Source organism: Triticum aestivum, chromosome 1D (genome assembly GCF_018294505.1).
Source record: "Triticum aestivum cultivar Chinese Spring chromosome 1D, IWGSC CS RefSeq v2.1, whole genome shotgun sequence".
In the NCBI taxonomy this organism is placed as follows: Eukaryota; Viridiplantae; Streptophyta; class Magnoliopsida; order Poales; family Poaceae; genus Triticum; species Triticum aestivum.
In genome coordinates, this window is record NC_057796.1 from 2509967 (window position 1) to 2533352 (window position 23386).

Sequence of the window (23386 nt, forward strand, 5' to 3'; positions counted from 1 at the left end):
TTACTCAGATGTATGACTTCCAACAAGACTTGGGGTCCAGGATTTGTATTGACCAAAATTCAACATACAAACCTTTATTTTTAACATCGATAAAATTCCAGCACGGAAATTTCCCCCCAATTTGCATTGCGCCACAAATCCTTGAGCTAAATCTTACGTTCTATATACTAGCTGAAAAGCGAATAAGAGTTAAACTTTAGAGAATATATAGCTCAAGATAAGCTGGTCCAATGTCTTCATGGAGTGGCCATAACTGAAGCAGTTACAAGTTACATGATCAAATAAACAAAGAAATACTGTCAAACAAATCACAGGAGATACTATCAAATGAAAACTCTACTGCAATGTTAACTCAAGTTCATTGAGTGCATAAGTTGTAGACGGAGGAGAATTCGGAAAGGTATTATCAGTATATGTACGCTGTGGGTACCCTTATACACCTGCCTTCAAATGCTTTCAAAATAAATTCCACGGCCATGAGGAAAGAAAAAGAGGCGACACTGAAGACGAAAAACAGGTAGCCCGGCAGCAGCTGCCAAAGTAAAGAAAAAAAAAGCTTCCACTCAACTCCTTTTTGGGAAAAAAATAGCCTCCACTCAGCTGTTGTGCAGCTTCCACTCAACTTCTTTTCGAAAAAACGTCTCCACTCAACTGGTGTGTGTTGACTGGGGAGCTCTTAAAATTGGGAGACATGCTGGTTATATACTCATCAATGTAGTTGCATTATGTATTGAATCACATCCCCCAACCAAACACATTCTCGAATTCCAGATGCAAACACTAGGCAGCAAAATGAGACCTATGTTGTACCTCTGCCTACTGCTGGTGCCATGCCTTCTTCTATTGGAAGAAGCACATGCGGCGAGCCATGGAGGGATCTCACTGAGGTCTCAACACATGGCCCTCCTCCACTGGAAAGCTACACTTGCAAGCCCACCACTGCAGATGAGCTCTTGGCAGGAAAACACCAGCCCGTGCAACTAGACGGGCATCGTGTGCACGGCTATTCGGCATGGCCGCCGCATGCCCTGGGTGGTGACCAACATCTCCCTGCCGGATGCTGGCATCCATGGCCAGCTTGGTGAGCTCAAACTTCTCGGCTCTTCCATTCCTCCCACAGATTGACCTGCATAATAACAGTCTCCGTGGTGCACTACCCGCTAGTATCGGCTCCCTAACAGCACTTTCGGTACTTAACCTTCACCACAACCAGATCACAGGCAAAATTCCTTACGAGATTGGTGACCTACAAAGTCTCAGGCTGCTTGAGCTCTCATTTAACAGACTCACAGGACATATCCCTGCGTCTCTGGGTAACCTAACAATGTTAACTTATCTTCTCATTCACCAAAACATGATATCAGGGCCCATTCATGAGGAGATAGGAAACCTTGTCAACCTACAAATTCTACAGCTGGGCAACAGCACCTTAAGCGGTTTGATACCAAAAACCATTGGAAATCTGACCCGACTAAACACTTTGTGCCTGTTTGGTAATCAACTTTCAGGGCCAATACCCCAAGAACTAGGCAGGCTAGTTCGTTTGCAAATTCTTCAGCCACTGGTGCGCGTCGGTCCTAAACAAACGGTTTTTACCCCTTTCCGCGACGGCATTTGGAACCGTCGCCAAGTGAGTGTGGGCGATAGGGGGGTCCTTCCCACACGACCCAGAAACCGTCGGGGATAGGGAGCCTTGATGCATACAGTTGTCCCTATATAACCGTTTCCGATATCTCGAATATCCCAAACACTTCATCATTGCTACTCGTTTGTGCTCGCATTGCCATCGCAGTCGGAGTTTTGTGGTTCTGCCTAAAACCAGGCAGATTCTAGGCACGGTGCTTTCCAGGCAGATTCTAGGCAGATTCCAAGCATGGGAGATTTACGATGTCTGGCACATCACAAACAGTCCATGATTATAAACCGTGTACGATAGGTAGACAATCACACACATTTAGTTTTCCCGCACCGTATGTGATAGTGTCTGACATCACACACGCTTTGCGAACGGCAACTGTGTGCATGCTTGCACACGTTTCCTCTCTGTGAACCATCTCGGATTATGGTGTATATCGTAAACGTTTGTGTTTTACCAACCGTGTGTGCCGTAATGACCTGCATTACGTAATTTCGCGCTAATTTAATTGCTGCTATTTAAAATTGTACCTAATTTAAACTTGAAAGTAGGCTATAGCTTTATTCATATCCATCAGGTTCAAACAACCAATGCATTATTCAATTCACAGGTACATATGTTTAATAATTACAGAAGCACCAAATAAAGAATGATGTACCAAGGTTCTATACTTGTACTATTACAGATGGTAAAGAAAGAGGCGACAGACATTCCAGTTGCTGAACAAGGTGAAGCGGAATGGCCCTATTGTGCTCTCCTGGATGCGGCATGCAGGACTCTAGTCCAACCCCTTGTGATGGTCGGCCGCCAATCATGTAGTTTGAGAGGTAATCTTGAGTAAACTGCTTCAGGATCCACTGCAAAAGAAAAAAGATTCAGATATTGTCACCTAACACAACTCATTACGGGCAGTAAAAAGAAGGCTACAGGGTTCTTACTTACCATCCTGCAGTTCACTGTTGTCTTGCATAAAGTGTAAACAAATAGTTCGATTGACATCTTTTGACCCATTTTAGTTACAATCTTTATCAGTTTCCTCACTAGATGCTGGTTCATGAATATCTCATTGCCCCATGCGCAGAAAGGGTCGAAGTGTGGATCTTTGGCAATGATATATGTACCTAAAAGCACCAAGTTAATATTAGAAGCTAAACAACAATTGAAAAATGATGTAGTACAACATTCCATCCATCCCATTATATAAGATTTTATTACATGTATATCTAGACATCATCAGAACATTAAGGTAACACTCTTCCTTGTTGCTATGTAGCCTGGGATTGCATATTTAGTCATTCACTACAATGCATGTTGCTAAACAACAATTGAAAAACGAAAAGGCATGTTAACTGCAATATCCTTAACAGCAACCAAATATCGTAATTCATAGTGGTATTGTTGAAACTGTTATTGATGAAATTGAACTGCAGAGCAAATAGTTGCACATATAGAGCATCACATTGTGAAGAACTGAAATAAACAAGTCATAAGGACATCTCTAGGCGGTCCTTAAAAAGTTTAAAGGACTAAAACCCTTAGTGGATATATATATACTCCAGCAATTTTTGGCCTTTTCTAGTTGATCCCCTAAACTTAAGGTTGTAAACTTCAATTTGATCAAGTTCAAAGCAGGTTCAACCGAAAGTAGCATGCATTCAAACATAAACATAGATATTTTTGCATAACAGAACATAAAACATAAATTTTAACTAAGCTAAACTACTTTCGGTCGAAGTAGAGGTCGAGCCAATCCTTCTTGTCATGTACGGTGTGCCGCGAGCCGGGTCCGGGCCAGTACCGTCGTCGAGGTCGATGGGGAAGGCACTCCTCCACTCGTCGATGTCGATCTCCTCGTCCTGGGGGCCCACCTCGACGCCCTCCGCGCTGCCTTCGACCTCGTCATCAGAGGAGAGCGTGATAACCTCGCCGCCCTCCGCACCGGCAAAGATCGCCCGCTCCGCCTCCACGAGCTCCGGGTGATGCCGGCGGAGCTCTTGCATGTAGGCCTCGGCGGCGGCCTCGGCCTCGAAACGCTCCCACGCCTCGCGGTCCTCCCGCGCCATACCCGAGCTCACCACCCCTGGCTCCGGCGGAACGAGGTGGACCGGACGTGTGCCGAAGGGGAAATTGAGCCTACCCGCCGCCCTGTGGTAGCGGACCTTCCAGCGGTCGTACTCCATGGCCGCGAGCTTGGCCGTGTGAAGCTACCGAGCCACCGGCGGGTGTGGGTCTCTTGGTCTGTAATCTCGGCGACCCACGTCCCCCACCGCCGCTGCCGGACCCCGAGGTAGGACTTCGTCGGCTGCCGGGTCCGGGGGAGGACAGGGAAGTCCTCGAACCGGCGTAGGGGCGCGGCGGCGGGCGGATCGGAGGACCGGTGTTGGGGAACATAGCAATAATTCAAAATTTTCCTACGTGTCACCAAGATCAATCTAGGAGATGCTAGCAACGAGAGAGAGGGAGTGCATCTTCATACCCTTGAAGATCGCTAAGCGGAAGCGTTACAAGAACGCGGTTGATGGAGTTGTACTCGCGGCGATTCAAATCGCGGAAGATCCAATCTAGCGCCGAACGGACGGCGCCTCCGCATTCAACACACGTACAGCCCGGGGACTCCTCCTTCTTGATCCAGCAAGGGGAGAGGAGAACTTGAGGGAGAACTCCAGCAGCACGACGGCATGGTGGCGATGGATCTCGTGGTTCTCCGGCAGAGCTTCGCTAAGCACTACGGAGGAGGAGGAGGAGGAGTTGGAGGAGGAGAGGGCTATGCCAAGGGAAGGGTGTGGCTGCCCTCCCACCCCCTCACTATATATAGGGGGAAGGGGAGGGGGGGCGGCCCCTCTAGATGGATCTAGAGGAGGAGGCGGCGGCCAGGGGAAACCCTAGATGGGTTTGGGCGCCCCCACCCCCTAGGAAACTTGCCCCCCAAGCCGGGAGGGGCGGCTGCCCTAGGGGTGGCGCCCCCACCTCTCCTGGTTACGTGAGAGGGGTTGGGAGGGGCGCACAGCCCCTTAGTGGGCTGGTTTGCCCCTTCCCCTTGGCCCATAAGGCCCCCCAACGCTTGCCGGGGCCTCCGAAACCCATTTCGGACATGCTGGCCATAGCCTCGTACCCCCGGAACAATTCCGGACTCCAATACCCTTCGTCCAATATACCGATCTTCACCTCCGGACCATTCCGGAGCTCCTCGTCATGTCCGGGATCTCATCCGGGACTCCGAACAACCTTCGGTAACCACATACTATTTCCCATAACAACTCTAGCGTCACCGAACCTTAAGTGTGTAGACCCTACGGGTTCGGGAACCATGCAGACATGACCGAGACACCTCTCCGGCCAATAACCAATAGCGGGATCTGGATACCCATATTGGCTCCCACATGTTCCACGATGATCTTATCGGATGAACCATGATGTCGGGGATTCAATCAATCCCGTATTCAATTCCCTTTGTCTATCGGTATGTTACTTGCCCGAGATTCGATCGTCGGTATCCCCATGCCTCGTTCAATCTTGTTACCGGCAAGTCTCTTTACTCGTTCCGTAACGCATGATCCCGTGGCTAACTCATTAGTCACATTGAGCTCATTATGATGATGCATTACCGAGTGGGCCCAGACATACCTCTCCGTCATACGGAGTGACAAATCCCAGTCTCGATTCGTGCCAACCCAACATACACTTTCGGAGATACCTGTAGTGCACCTTTATAGCCACCCAGTTACGTTGTGACGTTTGGTACACCCAAAGCATTCCTACGGTATCCGGGAGTTGCACAATCTCATGGTCTAAGGAAACGATACTTGACATTAGAAAAGCTCTTAGCAAACGAACTACACGATCTTGTGCTATGCTTAGGATTGGGTCTTGTCCATCACATCACTCTCCTAATGATGTGATCCCGTTATCAATGACATCCAATGTCCATGGTCAGGAAACCATAACCATCTATTGATCAACGAGCTAGTCAACTAGAGGCTTACTAGGGACATGTTGTGGTCTATGTATTCACACATGTATTACGGTTTCCAGTTAATACAATTATAGCATGAACAATAGACAATTATCATGAACAAGGAAATACAGTAATAACCATTTTATTATTGCCTCTAGGGCATATTTCCAACAGTCTCCCACTTGCACTAGAGTCAATAATCTAGTTCACATCACTATGTGATTGTAATGAATCCAACACCCATGGGGTTTGTTCATATCTCGCTTGTGAGAGAGGTTATTAGTCAACGGGTCTGAACCTTTCAGATCCGTGTGTGCTTTACAAATCTCTATGTCATCTTGTAGATGCAGCTACCACGCGCTACTTGGAGCTATTCCAAATAACTGCTCTACTATACGAATCCGGTTTACTACTCAGAGTCATCCGGATTAGTGTCAAAGTTTGCATCGACGTAACCCTTTACGACGAACTCTTTTACCACCTCCATAATCGACAAAATTCCTTAGTCCACTAGTTACTAAGGATAAGTTCGACCGCTGTCATGTGATCCATTCCTGGATCACTATTGTACCCCTTGACTAACTCATGGCAAGGCACACTTCAGGTGCGGTACACAGCATAGCATACTGTAGAGCCTACGTCTAAAGCATAGGGGACGAACTTCGTCCTTTCTCTCTCTTCTGTCGTGGTCAGGTCTTGAGTCTTACTCAATACTCACACCTTGTAACACAGCAAAGAACTCCTTCTTTGCTGATCTATTTTGAACTCCTTCAAAATCTTGACACGGTATGTATTCATTTGAAAGTACTATTAAGCGTTTTTTATCTATCCTTATAGATCTTGATGCTCAATGTTCAAGTAGCTTAATCCAGGTTTTCCATTGAAAAACACTTTTCAAATAACCTTGTATGCTTTCCAGAAATTCTACATCATTTCTGATCAGCAATATGTTAACAACATATACTCATCAAAAATTCTATAGTGCTCCCACTCACTTCTTTGGAAATACAAGTTTCTCATAAACTTTGTAAAAACCCAAAATCTTTGATCATCTCATCAAAGCGTACATTCCAACTCTGAGATGCTTACTCCAGTCCTTAGAAGGATTGCTGGAGCTTTGCATACTTGTTAGCATCTTTCAGGATTGACAAAACCTTCTGGTTGCATCACATACAACCTTTCCTCAAGAAAATCGTCGAGGAAACAATGTTTTTGACATCCTATCTGCAAGATTTCATAAATAATGCAGTAACTGCTAATATAATTCCAACAGACTCTTAGCATCGCTACGAGTGAGAAAATCTCATCGTAGTCAACTCCTTGAACTTGTCGGAAAACATCTTAACGACAAGTCGAGCTTTCTTAATGGTGACACTTACCATCATTGTCCGTCTTCCTTTTAAAATCCATCTGCACCCAACAGCCTTACGACCATCAAGTAGTTCTTCCAAAGTCTAGACTTTGTTTTTATACATGGATCCTCTCTCGGATTTTATGGCCTCGAGCCATTCGTCGGAATCTGGGCCCACCATCGCTTCTCCATAGCTCGTAGGTTCATTGTTGTCTAGCAACATGACTTCCAAGACAGGATTACGTACCACTCTGAAGTAGTACGCATCCTTGTCGTCCTACGAGGTTTGGTAGTGACTTGATCCGAAGTTTCATGATCACTATCATAAGCTTCCACTTCAATTGGTGTAGGTGCCACACGAACAACTTCTTGTGCCCTACTACACACTAGTTGAAGTGACGGTTCAATAACCTCATCAAGTCTCCACCATCCTCCCACTCAATTCTTTCGAGAGAAACTTTTCCTTGAGAAAGGACCCGTTTCTAGAAACAATCACTTTTGCTTCCAGATCTGAAATAGGAGGTATACCCAACTGTTTTGGGTATTCTATGAAGATGCATTTATCCGCTTTGGGTTCGAGCTTATCTGCCTGAAACTTTTTCACATAAGCGTCGCAACCCCAAACTTTTAATAAACGACAGCTTAGGTTTCTCTAAACCATATTTCATACGGTGTCATCTCAACGGAATTACGTGGTGCCCTATTAAAGTGAATGTGGTTGTCTCTAATGCCTAACCCATAAACGATAGTGGTAATTCGATAAGAGACATCATGGTATGCACCATATCCAATAGGGTGCATTTATGATGTTCGTACACACCATCACACTATGGTGTTCTAGGCAGTATTAGTTGTGAAACAATTTCCACAATGTCTTAATTGTGTACCAAACTCGTAACTCAGATATTCATCTCCATGATCATATCATAGACATCTTATCCTCTTGTCACGACGATCTTCTACTTCACTCTGAAATTACTTCAGACTTGTATTTCATCAAGTAAATATACTTAGAATCTACTCAAATCATCTGTGAAGTAAGAGCATAATGATATTCACTGTGTGCCTCAGCACTCATTGGATTGCACACATCAAATGTATTACTTCCAACAAGTTGCTCTTTTGTTCCATCTCACTGAAAACGAGGCCTTTCAGTCATCTTGCCCATGTGGTATGATTTGCATGTCTCAAGTGATTCAAAATCAAGTGAGTCCAAACGATCCATCTGCATGGAGTTTCTTCATGCATATATACCAATAGACATGGTTTGCATGTCTCAATCTTTTCAAAAACGAGTGAGTCCAAAGATCCATCTACATGGAGCTTCTTCATGCGTTTTATACCAATATGACTCAAATGGCAGTGCCACAAGTATGTGGTACTATCATTACTATCTTATATCTTTTGGCATGATCATGTGTATCACTACGATCGAGATTCAATAAACCATTCATTTTAGGTGCAAGACCATTGAAGGTATTATTCAAATAAACAGAGTAACCATTATTCTCCTTAAATGAATAACCATATTGCGATAAACATAATCCAATCATGTCTATGCTCAATGCAAACACCAAATAACAATTATTTAGGTTTAACACCAATCTCGATGGTAGAGGGAGCATGCGATGCTTGATCACATCAACCTTGGAAACACTTCCAACACATATCGTCATCTCACCTTTAGTTAGTCTCCATTTATTCCGTAGCTTTTTATTTCAAGTTACCAACACTTAGCAACCGAACCGGTATCTAATACCCTGGTGCTACTAGGAGTACTAGTAAAGTACACATTAATATAATGTATATCCAATATACTTCTGTCGACCTTACCAGCCTTCTCATCTACCAAGTATCTAGGGTAGTTCTGCTTCAGTGACCGTTCCCCTCATTACAGAAGCACTTAGTCTCGGGTTTGGGTTCTACCTTGGGTTTCTTCACTAGAGCAACAACTGATTTGCCGTTTCATGAAGTATCCCTTCTTGCCCTTGCCCTTCTTGAAACTAGTGGTTTTACTAACCATCAACAATTGATGCTCCTACTTGATTTCTACTTTCGCGGTGTCAAACATCGCGAATAGCTCAAGGATCATCATATCTATCCCTGATATGTTATAGTTCATCACGAAGCTCTAGTAGCTTGGTGGCAGTGACTTTGGAGAACCATCACTATCTCATCTGGAAGACAACTCCCACTCGATTCAAGCGATTGTAGTACTCAGACAATCCGAGCACATGCTCAACGATTGAGCTTTTCTCCCTTAGTTTGCAGGCTTAAGAAACTTGTCGGAGGTCTCACACCTCTTGACGTGGGCACGAGCCTAAAATCCCAATTTCAGCTCTTGGAACATCTCATATGTTCCACGACGTTTCAAAATGTCTTCGGTGCCTCAATTCTAAACCGTTTAACATTACGCACTGAACTATCACGTAGTCATCAAAACGTGTATGTCAGATGTTCGCAACATCCACAAACGACGCTCGAGGTTCAGCACACCGAGCGGTGCATTAAGGACATAAGCCTTCTGTGCAGCAATGAGGACAATCCTCAGTTTACGGACCCAGTCCGCATAATTGCTACTATCAACTTTCAACTAAATTTTCTGTAGGAACATATCTTAGTAGAACTAAAGCGTAAGCTACGACATAATTTGCAAAGACCTTTTGACTATGTTCATGATAATTAAGTTCATCTAATCAAATTATTTAATGAACTCCCACTCAGATAGACATCCCTCTAGTCATCTAAGTGATACGTGATCCGAGTCAACTGGGCCGTGTCCGATCATCACGTGAGACGGACTAGTCATCATCGGTGAACATCTCCATGTTGATCGTATCTACTATACGACTCATGTTCGACCTTTCGGTCTCTTGTGTTCCGAGGCCATGTCTGTACATGCTAGGCTCGTCAAGTCAACCTAAGTGTTTCGCATGTGTAAATCTGGCTTACACCCGTTGTATGCGAACGTTAGAATCTATCACACCCGATCATCACATGGTGCTTCGAAACAACGAACCTTCGCAACGGTGCACAGTTAGGGGGAACACATCTCTTGAAATTTTAGTGAGGGATCATCTTATTTATGCTACCGTCGTTCTAAGCAAATAAGATGTAAACATGACAAACATCACATGCAAATCATAAAGTGACATGATATGGCCAATATCATCTTGCGCCCTTTGATCTCCATCTTCAAGGCGCGGCATGATCACCTTCGTCACCGGCATGACACCATGATCTCCATCATCGTGTCTTCATGAAGTTGTCTCGCCAACTATTACTTCTACTACTATGGCTAACGGTTAGCAATAAAGTAAAGTAATTACATGGCGTTTTTCATTGACACGCAGGTCATACAATAAATTAAGACAACTCCTATGGCTCCTGCCGGTTGTCATAATCATCGACATGCAAGTCGTGATTCCTATTACAAGAACATGATCAATCTCATACATCACATATATATAATTCATCACATCCTTTTGGCCATATCACATCACATAGCATACCCGCAAAAACAAGTTAGACGTCCTCTAATTGTTGTTGCATGTTTTACGTGCCTGCTATGGGTTTCTAGCAAGAACGTTTTTTACCTACGCAAAAGCCACAACGGTGATATGCCAATTGCTATTTACCCTTCATAAGGACCCTCTTCATCGAATTCGGTCCGACTAAAGTGGGAGAGACAGACACCCGCTAGCCACCTTATGCATCAAGTGCATGTCAGTCGGTGGAACCTGTCTCACGTAAGAGTACGTGTAAGGTCGGTCCGGGCCGCTTCATCCCACAATGCCGCCGAATCAAGATAAGACTAGTAACGGTAAGCAAATTGAACAAATCATCGCCCACAACTACTTTGTGTTCTACTCGTGCATAGAATCTACGCATAGACCTAGCTCATGATGCCACTGTTGGGGAACGTAGCAATAATTCAAAAATTTCCTACGTGTCACCAAGATCAATCTAGGAGATGCTAGCAATGAGAGAGAGGGAGTGCATCTTCATACCCTTGAAGATCGCTAAGCGGAAGCGTTACAAGAACGCGGTTGATGGAGTCGTACTCGCGGCGATTCAAATCGCGGAAGATCCGATCTAGTGCCGAACGGACGGCGCCTCCGCGTTCAACACACGGACAGCCCGGGGACGTCTCCTCCTTCTTGATCCAGCAAGGGGAGAGGAGAAGTTGAGGGAGAACTCCAGCAGCACGATGGCATGGTGGCGATGGAGCTCATGATTCTCCGGCAGAGCTTCGCTAAGCACTACGGAGGAGGAGGAGGAGTTGGAGGAGGAGAGGGCTGCACCAAGGGAAGGGTGTGGCTGCCCTCCCAACCCCTCACTATATATAGGGGGAAGGGGAGAGGGGGCCGGCCCCTCTAGATGGATCTAGAGGAGCAGGTGGCGGCCAGGGGAAACCCTAGATGGGTTTGGGCGCCCCCACCCCCTAGGAAACTTGCCCCCCAAGCCGGGAGGGGCGGCTGCCCTAGGGGTGGCGCCCCCACCTCTCCTGGTTACGTGAGAGGGGTTGGGAGGGGCGCACAGCCCCTTAGTGGGCTGGTTTGCCTCTTCCCCTTGGCCCATAAGGCCCCCCAACGCTTGCCGGGGCCTCCGAAACCCCTTTCGGACATGCTGGCCATAGCCTGGTACCCCCGGAACAATTCCGGACTCCAATACCCTTCGTCCAATATACCGATCTTCACCTCCGGACCATTCCGGAGCTCCTCATCATGTCCGGGATCTCATCCGGGACTCCGAACAACCTTCGGTAACCACATACTATTTCCCATAACAACTCTAGCGTCACCGAACCTTAAGTGTGTAGACCCTACGGGTTCGGGAACCATGCAGACATGACCGAGACACCTCTCCGGCCAATAACCAATAGCGGGATCTGGATACCCATATTGGCTCCCACATGTTCCACGATGATCTTATCGGATGAACCATGATGTCGGGGATTCAATCAATCCCGTATTCAATTCCCTTTGTCTATCGGTATGTTACTTGCCCGAGATTCGATCGTCGGTATCCCCATCCCTCGTTCAATCTTGTTACCGGCAAGTCTCTTTACTCGTTCCGTAACGCATGATCCCGTGGCTAACTCATTAGTCACATTGAGCTCATTATGATGATGCATTACCGAGTGGGCCCAGACATACCTCTCCGTCATACGGAGTGACAAATCCCAGTCTCGATTCGTGCCAACCCAACATACACTTTCGGAGATACCTGTAGTGCACCTTTATAGCCACCCAGTTACGTTGTGACGTTTGGTACACCCAAAGCATTCCTACGGTATCCGGGAGTTGCACAATCTCATGGTCTAAGGAAACGATACTTGACATTAGAAAAGCTCTTAGCAAACGAACTACACGATCTTGTGCTATGCTTAGGATTGGGTCTTGTCCATCACATCACTCTCCTAATGATGTGATCCCGTTATCAATGACATCCAATGTCCATGGTCAGGAAACCATAACCATCTATTGATCAACGAGCTAGTCAACTAGAGGCTTACTAGGGACATGTTGTGGTCTATGTATTCACACATGTATTACGGTTTCCAGTTAATACAATTATAGCATGAACAATAGACAATTATCATGAACAAGGAAATACAGTAATAACCATTTTATTATTGCCTCTAGGGCATATTTCCAACAGTCTCCCACTTGCACTAGAGTCAATAATCTAGTTCACATCACTATGTGATTGTAATGAATCCAACACCCATGGGGTTTGTTCATATCTCGCTTGTGAGAGAGGTTATTAGTCAACGGGTCTGAACCTTTCAGATCCGTGTGTGCTTTACAAATCTCTATGTCATCTTGTAGATGCAGCTACCACGCGCTACTTGGAGCTATTCCAAATAACTGCTCTACTATACGAATCCGGTTTACTACTCAGAGTCATCCGGATTAGTGTCAAAGTTTGCATCGACGTAACCCTTTACGACGAACTCTTTTACCACCTCCATAATCGACAAAATTCCTTAGTCCACTAGTTACTAAGGATAAGTTCGACCGCTGTCATGTGATCCATTCCTGGATCACTATTGTACCCCTTGACTAACTCATGGCAAGGCACACTTCAGGTGCGGTACACAGCATAGCATACTGTAGAGCCTACGTCTAAAGCATAGGGGACGACCTTCGTCCTTTCTCTCTCTTCCGTCATGGTCAGGTCTTGAGTCTTACTCAATACTCACACCTTGTAACACAGCCAAGAACTCCTTCTTTGCTGATCTATTTTGAACTCCTTCAAAATCTTGTCACGGTATGTATTCATTTGAAAGTACTATTAAGCGTTTTTTATCTATCCTTATAGATCTTGATGCTCAATGTTCAAGTAGCTTAATCCAGGTTTTCCATTGAAAAACACTTTTCAAATAACCTTGTATGCTTTCCAGAAATTCTACATCATTTCTGATCAGCAATATGTTAACAACATATACTCATCAAAAATTCTACAGTGCTCCCACTCACTTCTTTGGAAATACAAGTTTCTCATAAACTTTGTAAAAACCCAAAATCTTTGATCATCTCATCAAAGCGTACATTCCAACTCTGAGATGCTTACTCCAGTCCTTAGAAGGATTGCTGGAGCTTTGCATACTTGTTAGCATCTTTCAGGATTGACAAAACCTTCTGGTTGCATCACATACAACCTTTCCTCAAGAAAATCGTCGAGGAAACAATGTTTTTGACATCCTATCTGCAAGATTTCATAAATAATGCAGTAACTGCTAATATAATTCCAACAGACTCTTAGCATCACTACGAGTGAGAAAATCTCATCGTAGTCAACTCCTTGAACTTGTCGGAAAACATCTTAACGACAAGTCGAGCTTTCTTAATGGTGACACTTACCATCATTGTCCGTCTTCCTTTTAAAATCCATCTGCACCCAACAGCCTTACGACCATAAATAGTTCTTCCAAAGTCTATACTTTGTTTTTATACATGGATCCTCTCTCGGATTTTATGGCCTCGAGCCATTCGTCGGAATCTGGGCCCACCATCGCTTATCCATAGCTCGTAGGTTCATTGTTGTCTAGCAACATGACTTCCAAGACAGGATTACGTACCACTCTGAAGTAGTACGCATCCTTGTCGTCCTACGAGGTTTGGTAGTGACTTGATCCGAAGTTTCATGATCACTATCATAAGCTTCCACTTCAATTGGTGTAGGTGCCACACGAACAACTTCTTGTGCCCTGCTACACACTAGTTGAAGTGACGGTTCAATAACCTCATCAAGTCTCCACCATCCTCCCACTCAATTCTTTCGAGAGAAACTTTTCCTCGAGAAAGGACCCGTTTCTAGAAACAATCACTTTTGCTTCTAGATCTGAAATAGGAGGTATACCCAACTGTTTTGGGTATTCTATGAAGATGCATTTATCCGCTTTGGGTTCGAGCTTATCAGCCTGAAACTTTTTCACATAAGCGTCGCAGCCCCAAACTTTTAATAAACGACAGCTTAGGTTTCTCTAAACCATATTTCATACGGTGTCATCTCAACGGAATTACGTGGTGCCCTATTAAAGTGAATGTGGTTGTCTCTAATGCCTAACCCATAAACGATAGTGGTAATTCGATAAGAGACATCATGGTATGCACCATATCCAATAGGGTGCATTTATGATGTTCGGACACACCATCACACTATGGTGTTCCAGGCGGTATTAGTTGTGAAAATATTTCCACAATGTCTTAATTGTGTACCAAACTCGTAACTCAGATATTTATCTCTATGATCATATCATAGACATCTTATCCTCTTGTCACGACGATCTTCTACTTCACTCTGAAATTACTTCAGACTTGTATTTCATCAAGTAAATATACTTAGAATCTACTCAAATCATCTATGAAGTAAGAGCATAATGATATTCACTGCGTGCCTCAGCACTCATTGGATTGCACACATCAAATGTATTACTTCCAACAAGTTGCTCTTTTGTTCCATCTCACTGAAAACGAGGCCTTTCAGTCATCTTGCCCATGTGGTATGATTTGCATGTCTCAAGTGATTCAAAATCAAGTGAGTCCAAACGATCCATCTGCATGGAGTTTCTTCATGCATATATACCAATAGACATGGTTCGCATGTCTCAATCTTTTCAAAAACGAGTGAGTCCAAAGATCCATCTACATGGAGCTTCTTCATGCGTTTTATACCAATAGGACTCAAATGGCAGTGCCACAAGTATGTGGTACTATCATTACTATCTTATATCTTTTGGCATGATCATGTGTATCACTACGATCGAGATTCAATAAACCATTCATTTTAGGTGCAAGACCATTGAAGGTATTATTCAAATAAACAGAGTAACCATTATTCTCCTTAAATGAATAACCATACTGCGATAAACATAATCCAATCATGTCTATGCTCAATGCAAACACCAAATAACAATTATTTAGGTTTAACACCAATCTCGATGGTAGAGGGAGCATGCGATGCTTGATCACATCAACCTTGGAAACACTTCCAACACATATCGTCATCTCACCTTTAGTTAGTCTCCATTTATTCCGTAGCTTTTTATTTCAAGTTACCAACACTTAGCAACCGAACCGGTATCTAATACCCTGGTGCTACTAGGAGTACTAGTAAAGTACACATTAATATAATGTATATCCAATATACTTCTGTCGACCTTACCAGCCTTCTCATCTACCAAGTATCTAGGGTAGTTCTGCTTCAGTGACCGTTCCCCTCATTACAGAAGCACTTAGTCTCGGGTTTGGATTCTACCTTGGGTTTCTTCACTAGAGCAGCAACTGATTTGCCGTTTCATGAAGTATCCCTTCTTGCCCTTGCCCTTCTTGAAACTAGTGGTTTTACTAACCATCAACAATTGATGCTCCTACTTGATTTCTACTTTCGCGGTGTCAAACATCGCGAATAGCTCAAGGATCATCATATCTATCCCTGATATGTTATAGTTCATCACGAAGCTCTAGTAGCTTGGTGGCAGTGACTTTGGAGAACCATCACTATCTCATCTGGAAGACAACTCCCACTCGATTCAAGCGATTGTAGTACTCAGACAATCCGAGCACATGCTCAACGATTGAGCTTTTCTCCCTTAGTTTGCAGGCTTAAGAAACTTGTCGGAGGTCTCACACCTCTTGACGTGGGCACGAGCCTAAAATCCCAATTTCAGCTCTTGGAACATCTCATATGTTCCACGACGTTTCAAAATGTCTTCGGTGCCTCAATTCTAAACCGTTTAACATTACGCACTGAACTATCACGTAGTCATCAAAACGTGTATGTCAGATGTTCGCAACATCCACAAACGACGCTCGAGGTTCAGCACACCGAGCGGTGCATTAAGGACATAAGCCTTCTGTGCAGCAATGAGGACAATCCTCAGTTTACGGACCCAGTCCGCATAATTGCTACTATCAACTTTCAACTAAATTTTCTGTAGGAACATATCTTAGTAGAACTAAAGCGTAAGCTACGACATAATTTGCAAAGACCTTTTGACTATGTTCATGATAATTAAGTTCATCTAATCAAATTATTTAATGAACTCCCACTCAGATAGACATCCCTCTAGTCATATAAGTGATACGTGATCCGAGTCAACTAGGCCGTGTCCGATCATCACGTGAGACGGACTAGTCATCATCGGTGAACATCTCCATGTTGATCGTATCTACTATACGACTCATGTTCGACCTTTCGGTCTCTTGTGTTCCGAGGCCATGTCTGTACATGCTAGGCTCGTCAAGTCAACCTAAGTGTTTCGCATGTGTAAATCTGGCTTACACCCGTTGCATGCGAACGTTAGAATCTATCACACCCGATCATCACGTGGTGCTTCGAAACAACGAACCTTCGCAACGGTGCACAGTTAGGGGGAACACATCTCTTGAAATTTTAGTGAGGGATCATCTTATTTATGCTACCGTCGTTCTAAGCAAATATGATGTAAACATGACAAACATCACATGCAAATCATAAAGTGACATGATATGGCCAATATCATCTTGCGCCCTTTGATCTCCATCTTCGAGGCGCGGCATGATCACCTTCGTCACCGGCATGACACCATGATCTCCATCATCGTGTCTTCATGAAGTTGTCTCGCCAACTATTACTTCTACTACTATGGCTAACGGTTAGCAATAAAGTAAAGTAATTACATGGCGTTTTTCATTGACACGCAGGTCATACAATAAATTAAGATAACTCCTATGGCTCCTGCCGGTTGTCATAATCATCGACATGCAAGTCGTGATTCCTATTACAAGAACATGATCAATCTCATACATCACATATATATAATTCATCACATCCTTTTGGCCATATCACATCACGTAGCATACCCTGCAAAAACAAGTTAGACGTCCTCTAATTGTTGTTGCATGTTTTACGTGGCTGCTATGGGTTTCTAGCAAGAACTTTTCTTACCTACGCAAAAGCCACAACGGTGATATGCCAATTGCTATTTACCCTTCATAAGGACCCTCTTCATCGAATCCGATCCGACTAAAGTGGGAGAGACAGACACCCGCTAGCCACCTTATGCATCAAGTGCATGTCAGTCGGTGGAACCTGTCTCACGTAAGAGTACGTGTAAGGTCGGTCCGGGCCGCTTCATCCCACAATGCCGCCGAATCAAGATAAGACTAGTAACGGTAAGCAAATTGAACAAATCATCGCCCACAACTACTTTGTGTTCTACTCGTGCATAGAATCTACGCATAGACCTAGCTCATGATGCCACTGTTGGGGAACGTAGCAATAATTCAAAATTTTCCTACGTGTCACCAAGATCAATCTAGGAGATGCTAGCAACGAGAGAGAGGGAGTGCATCTTCATACCCTTGAAGATCGCTAAGCGGAAGCGTTACAAGAACGCGGTTGATGGAGTCGTACTCGCGGCGATTCAAATCGCGGAAGATCCGATCTAGCGCCGAACGGACGGCGCCTCCGCGTTCAACACACATACAGCCCGGGGACGTCTCCTCCTTCTTGATCCAGCAAGGGGAGAGGAGAAGTTGAGGGAGAACTCCAGCAGCACGACGGCATGGTGGCGATGGAGCTCGTGGTTCTCCGGCAGAGCTTTGCTAAGCACAACGGAGGAGGAGGAGGAGGAGGAGTTGGAGGACGAGAGGGCTGCGCCAAGGGAAGGGTGTGGCTGCCCTCCCACCCCCTCACTATATATAGGGGGAAGGGGAGAGGGGGCCGACCCCTCTAGATGGATCTAGAGGAGGAGGCGGCGGCCAGGGAAAACCATAGATGGGTTTGGGCGCCCCCACCCCCTAGGAAACTTGCCCCCCAAGCCGGGAGGGGCGGCTGCCCTTGGGGTGGCGCCCCCACCTCTCTTGGTTACGTGAGAGGGGTTGGGAGGGACGCACAGCCCCTTAGTGGGCTGGTTTGCCCCTTCCCCTTGGCCCATAAGGCCCCCCAACGCTTGTCGGGGCCTCCGAAACCCCTTTCGACATGCTGGCCATAGCCTCGTACCCCCGGAACAATTCCGGACTCCAATACCCTTCGTCCAATATACCGATCTTCACCTCCGGACCATTTCGGAGCTCCTCGTCATGTCCGGGATCTCATCCGGGACTCCGAACAACCTTCGGTAACCACATACTATTTCCCATAACAACTCTAGCGTCACCGAACCTTAAGTGTGTAGACCCTACGGGTTCGTGAACCATGCAGACATGACCGAGACACCTCTCCGGCCAATAACCAATAGCGGGATCTGGATACCCATATTGGCTCCCACATGTTCCACGATGATCTCATCGGATGAACCACGATGTCGGGGATTCAATCAATCCCGTATTCAATTCCCTTTGTCAATCGGTATGTTACTTGCCCGAGATTCGATCGTCGGTATCCCCATACCTCGTTCAATCTTGTTACCGGCAAGTCTCTTTACTCGTTCCGTAACGCATGATCCCGTGGCTAACTCATTAGTCACATTGAGCTCATTATGATGATGCATTACCGAGTGGGCCCAGAGATACCTCTCCGTCATACGGAGTGACAAATCCCAGTCTCGATTCGTGCCAACCCAACAGACACTTTCGGAGATACCTGTAGTGCACCTTTATAGCCACCCAGTTACGTTGTGACGCTTCGTACACCCAAAGCATTCCTACGGTATCCGGGAGTTGCACAATCTCAGGGTCTAAGCAAACGATACTTGACATTAGAAAAGCTCTTAGCAAACGAACTACACGATCTTGTGCTATGCTTAGGATCGGGTCTTGTCCATCGCATCATTCTCCTAATGATGTGATCCCGTTATCAATGACATCCAATGTCCATGGTCAGGAAACCATAACCATCTATTGATCAACGAGCTAGTCAACTAGAGGCTTACTAGGGACATGTTGTGGTCTATGTTTTCACACATGTATTACGGTTTCCAGTTAATACAATTATAGCATGAACAATAGACAATTATCATGAACAAGGAAATACAATAATAACCATTTTATTATTGCCTCTAGGGCATATTTCCAACAACCGGCGACGGTGGATCGGGCCCGCGGAGGACGACAGGGACACCTCGGCGGCCACCTCGCCGGCGTCAGGCGAAAAGGCCGCGATAAACCTCCTTTTGGCCATTGGCTACTCGAGCTCCCCGGCACACAGGCAGAGGTGGAGGATGGAGGCGCCGGCGATGGCGGCGACCTACTAATGGTTTCGGGGGTTGTGTGTGTCTGTGTGAGCGGAGGTTGTGTTTGAGGAAATACTGCGGCAACTAAAATTTTTACTAGGCGGGAGTAACAAGGCAGGGCTACTGAAAATTTGGATCAAGGGCGAGCAGATATTTTTGAGATTACGAGGGATGCAGAGGCGGGAGTAAAATGCCGGGGCTACTGAAAATTTGAATCAAGGGACTGAAGCAGAGAGGGATGCAGAGGCGGAAGTTTTGGGGGAGGGAGCTAGTGTGCTTGACACGCCGGCTGTGGACTATAGCCGATGCACCTTCTCGCGTAAGCCATAGGCGTACTATACACCGACGGTGCTACAAGATATTTTGTACTACATCTCACACGGTTGGTGAGAATAAACTGTGTGGGATCTACTTGATTTGAATTACAAAATAGGGTCACAGCGGCAATGGACGGTGTTTGAATTGCTAGACCTTTTATCTGCAGTGAACATGCAACTGTATGTGTGTCGTAAATGAATTGGAATTATTCAGGGTTTGTTTGGACATTTCATACATTAAACCGGTTTTCTAGCCATTTCAGGTGCACAATTCAAAATTAAACTACATGCACATGCTCCAGTGCATAATTGGTAGAAAAATCAAATCTGTGTCCTTCAGTGCATGCTTACGTCCCATGGAAGAAATGGGAATGAATTTTTCGGGGTTCGTTTGGCCTTTTGTATACATTAACTGGGTTTTCTAGGCATTTTATGTGCATAATTCAAATTTGAACTACAAGCACATGCTCCAATGCACTAAAGTTGGTTGAGAAATCACATGTGTGTCCTTGGGTGAATTTCTAGGTCCCATGCAAGAGATGGGAATGAATTTCAAACACCAGGGCACTGTTGATTGCCGGCAAAACGTTGTGATACCTGATTTTTAAATTCTAGTAAAATCCAAAACTCGTCTGAAATTCATGAAACTTGGCATGCTATCATGGAGCGGCATCAACATGCCGTGGTGAAAATTTTGTCCCATTTGGGGCAGGTTTGGGTATAATCTTCTCACAAATCAGAGCTTCTCACAACAAGCATGATGGTTTCGATAGGGCATGTACCACCTTTGGGGACGAGACGATGTCTGTTGCCTCTTATTGCTTTCAAAAAAATTCTAGTGTCAACATAGAACAACAGGAGTGTTGTGTTCAATCTTGGAATTTTTTGGGGTTCGTTTGGACTTTTTTATACATTAACTGGGTTTTCTAGGCATTTTATGTGCATAATTCAAATTTCAACTACAAGCACATGCTCCAATGCACCAAAGTTGGTTGAAAATTCACATGTGTGTCCTTGGGTGAATTTCTAGGTCCCATGCAAGAGATGGGAATGAATTTCAAACACCAGGGCACTGTTGATTGCCGGCAAAACGTTGAGATGCCTGGTTTTTATATTCTAGTAAATCCAAAACTCGTCTGAAATTCATGAAACTTGGCATGGTATCATGGAGCGGCACCCGACATGCCTTGCTAAAAAATTTGTCCCATTTGGGGCAGGTTTGGGTACAAGCTTCTCACATATCAGAGTTTCTCACAACAAGCATGATGGTTTCGATAGGGAACGTACCACCTTTGGGGACGAGACGATATCCGTTGCCTCTTATTGCTTTCAAAAAAATTCTAGTATCAACATAGAACAACAGGAGTGTTGTGTTCAATCTTGGAATTTTTCGGGGTTCGTTTGGCCTTTTTATACATTAACTGGGTTTTCTAGGCATTTTATGTGCATAATTCAAATTTGAACTACAAGCACATGCTCCAATGCACTAAAGTTGGTTGAAAAATCACATGTGTGTCCTTGGGTGAATTTCTTGGTCCCATGCAAGAGATGGGAATGAAATTCAAACACCAGGACACTGTTGATTGCCGGCAAAACATTGAGATGCCTGGTTTTTAAATTCTAGTAAATCCAAAACTCGTCTGAAATTCATGAAACTTGGCATGCTATCATGGAGCGGCATCAACATGCCATGGTAAAAAAATTGTCCCGTTTGGGGCAGGTTCGGGTATAAGCTTCTCACAAACCAGAGCTTCTCACAACAAGCATGATGGTTTCGATAGGGAATGTCCCACCTTTGGGGACGAAGCGATATCCATTGCCTCTTATTGATTTCAAATATTTTCTAGTGTCAACATAGAACAACAGGAGTGTTGTGTCAATTTTTGTGATTTTTCGGGGTTCGTTTGGACATTTTTATGCATTAGCTGGGTTTTCTAAGCATTTTATGTGCATAATTCAAATTTGAACTACAAGCACATGCTCCAATGCACTAAGGTTGGTTGAAAAATCTAATATGTGTCCTTGGGTGAATTTCTAGGTCCCATGCAAGAGATGGGAATGAAATTGAAACACCAGGGCACTGTTGATTGCCGGCAAAACATTGAGATGCCTCATTTTTTAATTCTAGTAAATCCAAAACTCGTCTGAAATTCATGAAACTTGGCATGCTTTCATGGAGCGGCATCAACATGTCGTGGTAAAAAAATTGTCCCGTTTGGGGCAGGTTTGGGTATATGCTTCTCACAAACCAGAGCTTCTCACAACAAGCATCATGGTTTCGGTAGGGAACGTCCCACCTTTGGGGACGAAACGATATCCACTGCCTCTTATTGCTTCCAAAAAATTTCTCGTGTCAACATAGAACAACAAGAGTGTTGTGTCAATTTTTGTGATTTTTTTAGGGTTCTTTTGGACATTTTTATGCATTAACTGAGTTTTCAATGCATTTATGTGCATAATTCAAATTTGAACTACATGCACATGCTCCAGTGCATATAAATTGGTTGAAAAATCGAATATGTGTCCTTGGGTGCATGCTTAGGTCCCATGCAATAAATGGGAGTGAATTTCAAACACCAGGGCACCGTTGATTACCGACAAAACATTGAGATGCCTGGTTTTTAAATTCTAGTAAATCCAAAACTTGTCTGAAATTCATGAAACTTGGCATGCTATCATGGAATGGCGCCCGACATGATGTGGTATTTTTCGTGTCCATTTTGAGAGAAGGCACACTCGAATAATGACAGCCAACAAAGTCAATTTGAAAAAATAGCTGCCACTTAATATCTCAAACGTTTGTATAATTCAAAACGTGTGCGTTCTGTTAACCATTCACGTGACGCCATGTGTCTTGGTTTTAATGGCTGTAGGAGGTGTCGTGCGGACAGCTGCTTGACCTTGACTAAACGGGAGGCGTGCAAGCGCAGTCCGGTGCGCAGGCTGACCGAGAGGCGTGCAAGCTGTCCTCCAATGCGCAGGCTCACCGGGAAGCGTGCGAGCTTTACGCTACGCAGGCTCACTGGGAAGCGAGCCCTTTGACTTCCATGGCCGCCCGCCTTCCTCTCCATTAATGGCGCCCGAGCCGCTGTTTAATACGGGCGGCCTTACTGTTCGCGTCCCATTCCCCTCCCCCCCACAGACCTCCATCGCCATGGCGCAGAATGATCATCTGCCACTAGTCTTCAAGTTTGGTGAAGTCGACTCCGAGCCGGAGGAGATAGAAAATAAGGAGGAATGGGGCCTCATGGACATGGCCCAGAACGAGCTGGCCGTGGCGGTTTCTGCCCCCGCTCACGTCCCAGCTCCCATCCACGCGCCCGCACCAGCCACCATCCCCGTAGCATTGACGGGCTGGTCGCCGAGCACTATCGCAGAGCTGGAAGCCGCGGGCGTCAGCGAGGTCTCCGCGGACCCGCGCGAGCTCGTGTACATGCCAGCGCCAGCGCCCTTGCCCGTGCTC

General features: G+C 45.2%; 1 protein-coding gene across 1 annotated transcript in view; it reads left to right on the plus strand.

Moving 5' to 3' along the window:
- Positions 1-1069: 1069 nt before the first annotated feature.
- The window catches only part of LOC123183452 (MDIS1-interacting receptor like kinase 2-like), a 28077-nt gene continuing 5760 nt past the window's right edge, over positions 1070-23386 (plus strand). Inside the window, exon 1 of the mRNA XM_044596267.1 lies at positions 1070-1313. Within this exon, the coding sequence (XP_044452202.1) occupies positions 1070-1313 (244 nt within the window). The remainder of the gene's footprint in view (positions 1314-23386) is intronic.